Here is a 10977-nt window from a genome sequence, read left to right on the forward strand (position 1 = left end):
AAAAGAGTAATTTAAGCATCATCAGAATGGATGAGTGACAGAATTTCATGAGGTATGTCTGTGTACATACAAGTGGACACATACTAGGAGAGGCAAACCTACAATAAAAGTACAGAGTTCCCAGCTACTTTGCAAACAGCACCTTTCCTTAAATCACTGGATGAAATTTGCTATACTTTTTAAGTTGCTATGGCATTTGAGCCCATGCGGTCGCATTTGACAGATATTTATCTCTGGCTGGCAAACCACACTGAGCAAATTGAAAATCCCCGGTTACACTGCCCTTTGTATCATTTCCTGTGAGGTAAGTCTGAAGAACCAACTCAAACATACAGCCTGTCTGTGTACAGGCAGGCTAGCATAGCTCAGGAAGTAAGATGGCACCTCTCTGACATCATGTTTGGAGAGTGACAAACATTGCATGGGTGGTGCTTTCATAAATAAGAGTGGACCATAAAAATGCTTTAATGCTGAGAAAATTCTAGACAGTCTCCTCAGAGAGAAGACAGCTGATCTGATGGTCTCTTTGCTGGCACTAGGCAAATAACTGAGATGATTGCATGTTCTTCCTTAACGCTTGTGTTTTGCTGTTTTTAATATTTCCCTCCCTAAAGCTGATGCCTGTTGGACAAGGCTGGGAAGACAGGAGCACTGGGTTAAAAGGAATGTAAATGTCTGCTAAGATGGCACTGGCCAGTTCAATTTCTAGCAAACCAGTATCACCATGCTCCAGAAAAGTTTCTGCAGCAGGGGTGGAAGTGCACCAGAGCAAGCTGGACTTTTTCTGCAAACTGGGCTACGGTAAGCAGGACATCTGCAAAGTGCTGGAGAACCTGGGCCAAGACGCTCTAGAGGATGATGTGCTGAAAGAGCTGATTCGTATGGGGAGCAAACCCCAAGCTCTGGAGACCCAGGCTCAGCCTTCCTCACTAAAACTCGTTGCCCGTGGATCATGTAGCACTACACCAGGGTTGAAGTGGCTTGGAGAAGATGAAAGTGACTCTTCCTTGAGACCCATTGTGATCGATGGCAGCAATGTGGCAATGAGGTAAGCTCCATTTCCTAAAGGGATTTCTCTTCCTCTGAAGCTTTTGAATTTTAAAGCTGATGGCTTGAAAATGTTTGCAATTCAGTTGAGAGGTGCATTGGTGTGTTTGATGTATAATGTATGAACAATCTCTTATTCCTGTTCTTTGGCTGATACATAGCTTCTAAGGACCTGCTGTCTTTGATGCCCATAAATATGCACATCACATGCAATCACTGGCTCTCTCTGCATTTTGACCTTTTAGAAGACAACAGCTGGCTAACCACTACTGTTTGTGCCAAGTATCTCTCCCTTTTAGCTCACCATTGAATTTCCCTGCCTTTTCAGATGAGTATCTAGGATTTCTAAACCTATATGCTGAGATGCTTCCAGAAAAAAATGATGGACAAGATAAATAGACCACCCAACTAACCTCACAAGGAGAGGGGGAATAAAGACAAGTGACTGTGGTTCCTAACAGTATCACAGTTGTACTGTTTTGATTTGCAAGTAAACCCCAACAATGTTCCTGGCTCGTATATTTTTTGTTGGGTTTCAATTTGACTTCATTTTTAGGGAAATATCAGTGAATTGATTGTTGACTTAAATTGAACAGACTAATTTTCTCCTTAATATTTCTGTTTCTGGGAAATGGCACATAAACCCATCCTAGTTAAATACATTTTCTAGGCAGTGCCCTGACACTGTGAAAGCACCCTCACTGATGGGGAGCCTCGCACATCCATGTGGATGGGATGTCCAAAAACAGCAGTAGGTTGGTCTCTGTTTACCCCAGCAACATGGACAGACAGAGGCCTCAGGAGTCGAGAATCCAGGACACACTGGCTATCCATCCATTTTCTGTTAACTTCCCTGTCCACTCAACAGGCTGGGGCAGGGCCAAGGAAGGCTTCCCCCTGTTTAGTTGTAGTGTGAGGTGAGATGAGATCACACTCACTCTGGTTAGAGAGCAAAGTGGACAAGCACATACAGAGCAACTGGAGACTAAGCAAGTTATGCCATCTTCTGGGTGAAGGGAGAAATCCCAGTTGAAAACGAGGGGTTTCTTGCTCAGGGCAGCTCATGAGAAATATACAGCAGAGCAAAATTGCTTAGCCGTGTCTGGGCCATGAGCTCGGTAGCCAGGTGTTAGGATCTCCTGCCCCTCTTTGCATTTTCACCTTAGCCCCTCCTCAGGGTATTCTTTTGGATCTCTGCAAAAGAATAGGGCACCCACTCAGGCAGTGTGGCTGAGCTGATCACCCTTCTCTTCTCAGACATCCCAAACTTTGTCTTGATAAAGTTAAAGACTATTTGGATGATGGAGAAAACTATTGAGTTTGTCAGTTCAGTTGGTACTGCACTGGCACAGCCTGGAAGGAGCTGCTTTCCTCTCCTGGATGTCTTTCAAAGTGGTGCTGAATGGCATTTACTTTGGCTAATGGGATAGGCCTGGGGAGTGCTTTAGGTATCCTTGTTTTAATTTTTCTGGTTTTCTGCTGTCAGGAAGAGAAAGACTGTTTGCAGTAATCAGGGGAAAGGGATATTAGGTTTTCTTGCTGGGGAAACCTGCATCATCATCAACACCAACCATAAAAGTGCAACAGAAGAAGCAGTTTACAGATGAAACTATCAAAAAGTTAAAGCTTCTAGAGGCATCTGCCTGTGTGGAGAAAAATATCTCTAGCATTTGCATGTATATCATAGGACTGGTGTTTCTGGAGCATTTCAGAGTGGTCCACTGTGGAGTGCAAGGTTTTGAAAAGGATATATGTGGCCCACAGTAACAAAGTGAGTCTTCAACCATCAGTCAGCTTACCCATAGAAACTGAGTGGAAAATAACCTTACCTTTGGCCAGTCTCAGTTGTCAAATGTCTCAGTGCACTTCGTGTTTCCATCAGATGTAATGAGAGGGTTTGCTGCCTGCCAGCATATCCCTGGGAAGTGGGCAGGACAGTTTAGCAAAGCTAGTGGAAAAAAAACAAAAACGGAGTCATGTTCATATGAAAAGGAAACTGTCATAACCCTATTCGCTGCACACTGATGAGGCTTATCTGCTCTAGTGCTTGCACTCACAGCTAGTTTTAAAGCTGTGATAGGTACAGAAACCTTTTCCTAGGCCAGTGCAGCCCTGCACAAGGCTCTCTCCTTTCTGACAAAGCTGTGGCTGATGCTGTCATGACCAGGTGGAGATGAGGCCACTTGCAGTTTTCAAAAGGAGCTGTTTTGTCTAAACTTCCTCTCAAAGGGGTTGGAATTGCACAATTTAAAAAGGACTTACTGCATGCTAATTATGGATTAACTGCTGGAGTAGCAGTGATGCCAAATTGCTGCTTCATTTTCTGTGAGATGGGCCCTACTGGTCTGTGACCCAAGTGCAATATACCCTGTTGCTGGCAGGAGGGAAAGATGGGACTGAGTTGCAGCAGGTCAGTTATGGTCCATGGACTATGGGGTTGCATGGAAAAGGTGACTGACAGGAGCCAATCTATCACCATGCAGGGAGAATGTAAAGCTCTGAGGCCTCTGCTCCACTGCACAGCACACACTGGTGTTTAGCTGCGTGGGCACTGCAGCACACCACTCTGGGTTAAATACATGGTCCCCAGGTTTGGATTGGATTGGACTGAATTGGATTAAGTGGTAACCCTGAGAAACAGTTCCAGGTGTCTCATCTTGCCTGTTCCACTTGGCCTTTTGGCTGACTCACTTGTGCTTGAATGCTTTACCATCTGCACTGGGCTACGTCTAGAACTGCTTTCTTAAAACTCACAGGGTTATATGTATGAGTGGTCAATGTTAAAGCAGGCTGTTGAACTTTTTTTGAGTCATGGCATCAGACATGTACCTAGGCTGCCTTTTAAGGGCAGTTATCTGAGAAAGTCACCCAAACTTTGAGTCACATCTCCAGGCAATGTTATGCCTATCCTGCATAGATCCCATCCTTTAAAACCAAACAAAACAGCTGTTCTGGAATGGAGATTAGGTGTGTCAAGCACTTCAGAGCATTTATTATGGGCAAGGGTTTTATAAGACTTCCTATTTTCTTGGTATCTATTAATAGGCAACCAGGTTTCTTCCTCCAAATTGTGGTATTTTTCATTTGTGGTTACCATTTCAGGATGGAAACTTTTATTAGGTGTAAAATGGAGCTTTGGTTATGAGGCTGAGGTAGGCAGAACCTAGAGATGAATCCCTGGGGGATGGTGGTGGGAGAATCATTTAAAACTGTAACATTGTCCTTGACTGGTCTGTCACTGCAGGTAGGTGTAGTGACTGAGAGAGTACATTTACAAGTGCATTTTGCAGAGGTAAAAACCTGAGTGAGACTTTGGTGATATTATCCAGAAATATCAAAGTACAAGAATGAGGTTTCTGTAGATACTGTCAGGGTGTTTATCCATCTAGGATTCTGTATACAGTTTATTTTTGTTTCCTTGTGCAGAGGTAGTTAACAAATGACCTTCCTTTATGCATGCACTGCACTGTAGCCAAATTTAGATATGTGGAATGTCAACCAGTAAGAACTTTCAGAGACCGGGAAAAACTTAGAAAGGATATCCCTCCTAATTGTTTTTCTTGAGGCCATTCTCTGTCTTACACTGAATATTGATAATTCTTCAGAACCTGCCTTGCTGGCACCTTCTACAGCACCTGTCCTAGGTGTTCCTATCTCTATGTGCAATGAAGACAAAACCAAGTAACTAGGGCAAGATAAATATGGGCCTGAGGTGCCTGTGACCATCTCCCCTGAGGTCTTGACCCTTTTTTGGTGTCCTAGGTTAGGTTCTCCATATTTCCCATGCTTCTTCTTACAGTTTTCCTTCCCTCATAGTTTGACTCCTGTTTCCAAAAGTAGTTGAATGCTCTGTGATCACACTTGCAGCTGCTTCAGACTTTAAAATCCCTAATGGCATTGTTGCCACAGAAGAAAATTCTCACATTTTCTTTCTCACAGAGGAGCCTCTTTTGGGTTTCTGCTTGTGCTGGAAGAAACTCTCACTCCTCAAAGCCTTATCAGACAAGGAAGGTGAAGGGTCTGACATGGCCTAAGATCTTGCTGGTACTATAGGACCCAAGTCCATCCACTCCATACAGATGGAAGGAAGAGGCTTAGGCCACAGAAATGGGGATAGGACACCTCTGTTTTTAGGTATCCAAGCAGCTTCAGATTAAACATTTTTGGTTCTTCTGGAAGATGTCTTTGGATCTGTCCAACCAGGACACCCTGCCGGGTCATTTTCTTAGACACTCGTGAATGACACAGAAGTTGTTTATATTGCCTTTTCTTTACTGTCTCAGTTAAAGAGAATTCTAAGCATAAAAACTGTGCCTCATCATCATCATCATTTTTTTGTAGTCATGGAAACAAAGAGGTATTCTCCTGCTGGGGGATCCAGCTGGCAGTGGATTGGTTTCGAGAGAGGGGGCACACATACATCAAGGTTTTTGTCCCACTCTGGAGAAAGGAGCCCCCTCGTCAAGACAGTCCTATTGCAGGTAGGTCACCATCCTGGGCACAATTTGGCAACCATTAGGTGCAGTTTGGAGGCAGAGGGGAGTGTGAAGAACCCAGTACAGTTTTGCCCTGTAGAGACAAGAACAGTGCAAGTTTTGTATCAGGTTTACCTCACTTAAGTTAGTCATCAATTCATTGCCTCATTCACTGCTCCTGGCTAGCAGCTAAAATTGCTTACAAAGCATTGTTACACTGCTTTGAACCTTCTGCTTCCCAAGCAGAAGTTGCTGCCAGCTGAGTTAAAGGAGTTTGTCAGCTTGCAATGAGTGTACAGAGCTTTTAGGGCCAACCAGGAGACTGAGACATTCATTATTGCATGAGTATTATCTGTTAGCCTGTTACCCAATACAGGAGGTACATGGATTCCTCTTCCAGGAGAAGGAAATGCATCAGCAGAAGTCTGTGGAGGAGGGTGAAACTCAGTTTGTATGGAAATAGGTCTGTGAGATTTGTGGCAGCAGCTTGGTGTCTGCAGATGAGGTGACTGGGGATCTGCCTTTCTGCAGAGCAAGAATGGCAAGAGGTCAGAGTGTCCTCAATAGCAGCAAAAGAAGTTTATTCATTTATTTTATCACATTGCATCTCCAAGTAAAGCTCACATCAGGGCTGATTATGAGCCTTCTAGCATCTAACAGGGTAAAAAGGGCACTACAGGGCTTCAATATGCCTCTGGTGTAGAATTCATGGCATCCTTTTACAAATGAGACTTAAAAATCAAAAAAGGGTATCTCAACTTTTACAAGTAGATGTTTTTGTAAAAGACCTAATTTTCAAGTTGCCAAATAACCACCAGATATCAGCACATCTGAAAATTACACCACCATAAGTTGACTAAAGTGCTGAAACATCTTGAGATCCCTGTAGGTTTCTAGCAGGGGATTGAGACCTAATGAATTAGTTTTTCTTTTCTTTTATTTCCCCATCTATTTCTGCCAACTGCCCCCCAGATCAGCACATTCTTGAAGAGCTTGAAAAGCAGTCGATCCTTGTCTACACGCCCTCTCGGAAGGTGAAAGGCAAGAGGGTGGTTTGCTATGATGATCGTTACATAGTGAAAGTTGCTTATGAGAAAGATGGAGTCATTGTTTCCAATGACCACTACAGGGATCTCCAGAATGAAAACCCTGAGTGGAAATGGTTCATTGAGCAGCGACTGCTCATGTACTCTTTTGTCAGTGACAGGTAAGAGAATGTTGGTGTTATATAAGCTTGAATTTAAACATTATGGGCCAGGTCAGCTCCAGCATCAATGTACCTCCCACTGGTAGCAGGCAACATGAGCCCTTTTCTGAAAGGAATTTACTGCACCTTATCACATTTCTTGAGTTCCTACTCCCTCAGCTTTGGTCCTAAACCCTCCCATGTCACTTTTCTGTGAACTTTTCTATTTGAATGGCAGCATTAATGACCAGCTTTGCTTCTTTCCAGTCCAAGCTGGGATGTTAAACCAAGTCTTGGCATCTTTTCTATTTCCTATAAGAAACAGAATTAAATCCATGAGACGAGGCTGGGTGGCAGTATTTTTAATTCCCCTACAAAACAGGACAGCGCTTTTCCTGTGCTTTTGTGACCATAACTTTCTAGAAGAGGAGAGATGAGCAGCTGATCTCTCTAGCCCTTCACCATCCCCACTGGGAAGGTTTTCATTAAGGTGCTTGCACCATACCTGGGAGGCTGAGCCAAGTGCTCCTCAGTCCATTTGTACTAACCTCTCCTGAGTTTTGTGATAGCTGAGGTGTTCATTAGACATGGTTTGGCTGGGGAAATGCACTCAGAGATATCCAGTGTGCACAGACAAATGCTAACATCCTTGACTTTTTCTGCTTTCCAGGTTTATGCCTCCTGATGATCCATTAGGCCGACATGGACCCACTCTTAATAACTTCCTCAGAAAAAGGCCAGTGCTTTCTGAAAAAAAATGGCAGCCTTGCCCCTATGGTGAGTTTCTCCTCATGCTTGGAACAGCCCCTCCTCTTACTCCTGCCCCTTGCTTCCTAGCAGTGCTGTCCTTTGGCTAAGGGCAAGCAGCATTCTCACATGCTGTCCTGCCTGCTTTGTGTGGTGGGGACTTGGGTTGGGGCTGCTCAAAGGTATGATGTTCTTTCCTCTCCTGCCTAAGTGGCTTAAGCCTCAGCAAAGGCAGCAGCTGTTTCTGGCTCCTCCATCCTTATCTGCACACAGCATTCAAACTGAGCACCGTGGCCGTGCTGACCACCCTGCTTGCCCACACTCTCACTGTGCACTGTAGCACTTGGGAAAGGCCATCCAAACACTTTTTCTCTCTCCCCTCTCAACAGCTCTCCAACAATGTCCAGAATTCTCAGAGTTAAATCCTTATGCCATTTTTTAGAGCAGCCCTTTGTAGCAGCAGGTCTCCCAGCACACTCAGTGGAGGAACCAAAACAAATTTCAGACAGTTCCAAAAATAGCAGAAACATCCTTTCACTGCTGCTTCACCCTGCTATTTAGGTCAGCATTATTTAAATCTGGGGTCAACAGTACTCAATTTGAGAACAGCACTTCCCTTTTTCTCTGTTTATGCTCATCACACCCCTGCAAATTTCTGGTGCTGGGGGAGGAGTGGGGAGTGCGTTAATTGATGCTGGTGCTAGTGACAACCTCCTGTCTGATATTTTTGATTCTTTCAGGTAAAAAATGCACCTATGGCAATAAATGCAAATTTTACCATCCAGAGAGAGTACATCAAGCTCAGATCTCAGTTGCTGATGAGCTCAGGGCTAAAACAAAGGTCCCAATAACCCTGGGGAAAGAAGAGGAGAGGTGTAACTGCAAGCCCAGACGAGAGCCTGTACCCTGCACAGAAACTCTGCGAGAAGCCAGAGGCTGCACAGGGCCTTCTTGCTACCCAGGGTGGTCCCAGGGAAGCTGTCCTGAGCAGCCACCCAGTGCTTGGGTCAGTGGTCCTAGCTCTGACCTGAGGCTGGACCTGCAGCACTTGCCACAGCCAGAGCCGCTGCGAGACCAGCCACTCGTGGAGAAGATGTCAGCAATGTCAATAGGGGATGACACCTACAGCTATAACTGGTCCATTCATACCTCTCAGGATGGAGAGGTGATGGACAATCCACATCACTGCAGTGACCTTAGGAACAAGCTGTTCTCACTTCATCACCCTCATAGCTTGGACCACACCTGCTCACCAGGGTGTCCTTTCCAGCAAGTGGTACTCCCACCAGCACGAGGCAGGACGTGCCCAGAGCACAGTTGGCCTCAGGACTGCTGTGGCATGCACAGAGCAGGTCAGAGGAGTCAGTATATCCCTGATGGTGCTCAGCACAAACAGGCCCCAGAGCCTCAGCACCATGTTTTGCTGCAGTCCACAGCTCTTCCCCCTGACACGCTTCACCTGTACAGTGAGCAGCAGCTGCAGCAGCACTGTCTCCCCAGCCAGCCCCCACAGCAGCCCTTTCTATTAGACTCCAGCAACAGACTGGGCTTCTTCCAGGAAGCACACACTTACCCTAATGCCTCTTACAGTGACTACTGGACCAGCCCAGCTGCAAGGCCACCCTCTGCCCAGCAAGAAAACATACATGGGGAGCTGTGCTCCCTCTTCCCTTACAATGAGGTGAACCATGTCATGACTTTGTACCCTGATATCAAGGACAAGGGGACTAGAGCACCTCCCATATGAAGACAGGTTGAGAAAGTTGGGGCTGTTCAACCTGGGGAAGAGAAGGTTGCCTGGAGACACCATAGCAGCCTTCCAGTACCTGAAATGGGCCCACAAGGAAGATGGAGATGGACCCTTAATCAGGAACTGTAGTGACAGGACAAGGGGGAATGGCTTCAAACTGAAAGTGAGTAGGTTTAGATTAGATGTTAGGAAGAAATTCTTTACTCCTGCCATTGCAAAGCCTTGAAACACTAGACATATTTTTAAAGTCCTAATCTATTGTTCAACTTCCATAGAAGGACCATGCTCATAGTTCCCAGTAAAAGGCTTTCCCATGACCTCCCCATGACTGGCATTGAAAATTATTTGGTCTATTTTCCCTAACACAGGGCTATGCTCTCTGCTAGAAGGCATCTTTGGGTCCATATTATTACGTGATTCAAGCCCAGCCCAGTATCAGTGAGCTTCCAAAGATATATCTTGTGTTTATAAAACGATGCTGAGAACACCCAGAATCAGTAGCAGAGGTGATGGAGATACACCAGAGCACTTGAAGGTAGCTGCAGGTATGTTTTTCAGAGATCACACACAACATAAGTCAAATCAGGAGAGTAATCTTCAATGTAAGTCCTGATGTTGACTGAGGGCTCGGGCTGGTAATTAAAAAATTTCAGAAATCCAGATGATGCTAAGGGAAAAAAACAAACAAAAAAAAAAATCTTTGAAGTGTCTCTTGTTTCTTGTGTTGAGCAAGAAAACTATTGTTGACTTAACCCTTGCTTACCAAATGTGTCCCCATACTGCAATTGTACAGCTGATTTATGATTACAAGCATTGAAACTATGTTCTGTGGGGACATGTTTGAATTCCAGTAAGCTGTAAAGCTGCTAATCACTGCATTATTCCACTGCATTCTTCAGGTTATAATTCAAATGTTAAGGTTAATCCTAAAGGTTTTTGGCATTATACCAAAGTTTAAGTATGTCAGTATGACATGTTTTAAAAAAGCTTTAACACATTATAAAATGTTCATCTATAACATTTTGTTCCGAATATTGTTGTCTTTATTTTGTTTGGGTGCTTTTTTGGTTTTGTTTAGTGTTAGGTTTTGGTTGGCTGTTTTTTTCTCAGTCCTCTTAGCACTGATGCTTCATCATTCAGCTGTGATTTTCAAACTCTCTGACCCCATCAGTATCTGATTTCTCTGATGTGCAGTCGGTGTTGTTGGTTCTGGGCAGGCATTAAACATGGTCCTCACTAAGAAGGTGACCAAAGTGTAGTAATTTATATTTACTTACATTAGCATGTTTTTTCAAAGTGGTGATTGTTTGGCCTATTTCCATCTCAAAACCACCACCAGCTCTTTTTTTTTTTTTTTTTTTTTTTTTTTGGTGGTGGTCTAAATAATCTTCAGAAAAAAGGTAATACTGTACCTGTTTAATTTCTTGTGTCCACGTGGTTGGCTCCAGGAAATTGTAATTTGGAGGTATGATTTATCTTCACAGAACATGACAACTTTTCCATATGTCATATGGATTGTTGGAATGGCTTATAAATACATCCACTGCATATTACATAAAGATTAGAAATTGTATTAAAACAAAAGCTATGGAATAAATTCCCCATGGAAATGCTTTGAAAAGTCCTTGAGTTCTATGGCCATAGTTAGTTGTGCTGAAATACACCACACACTGCACCTTCACTGAAGCAACATGAGATATTCCAAGGATCCAATGCCTATATTGTGCCTACACAGGGTCAGGCTCCCCAGCTTACCTATCCACCTGTACCAG

General features: G+C 44.2%; 1 protein-coding gene across 1 annotated transcript; it reads left to right on the forward strand.

Annotated features, from left to right (window-relative positions):
* The first annotated feature begins 671 nt into the window (after nt 1-671).
* On the forward strand, nt 672-9202 carry ZC3H12D (zinc finger CCCH-type containing 12D). Its single transcript, XM_009071922.1, has 5 exons — nt 672-1048; nt 5389-5528; nt 6495-6729; nt 7379-7485; nt 8196-9202. The coding sequence occupies exons 1-5, from the start codon at nt 672-674 to the stop codon at nt 9200-9202; spliced, it is 1866 nt and encodes a 621-aa protein (XP_009070170.1).
* Nucleotides 9203-10977: the final 1775 nt, after the last annotated feature.

Source organism: Acanthisitta chloris, unplaced genomic scaffold, assembly GCF_000695815.1.
Source record: "Acanthisitta chloris isolate BGI_N310 unplaced genomic scaffold, ASM69581v1 scaffold29083, whole genome shotgun sequence".
Classification (NCBI taxonomy): Eukaryota; Metazoa; Chordata; class Aves; order Passeriformes; family Acanthisittidae; genus Acanthisitta; species Acanthisitta chloris.

Excerpts from the sequence above, each read along its gene's own strand:
- ZC3H12D (XM_009071922.1), top strand. The coding sequence starts at position 672 with ATGTCTGCTAAGATGGCACTGGCCAGTTCAATTTCTAGCAAACCAGTA. Across the intron at positions 1,049-5,388 it reads GGCAGCAATGTGGCAATGAG|TCATGGAAACAAAGAGGTAT; the intron begins GTAAGCTCCATT and ends ATTTTTTTGTAG. Across the intron at positions 7,486-8,195 it reads ATGGCAGCCTTGCCCCTATG|GTAAAAAATGCACCTATGGC; the intron begins GTGAGTTTCTCC and ends TGATTCTTTCAG.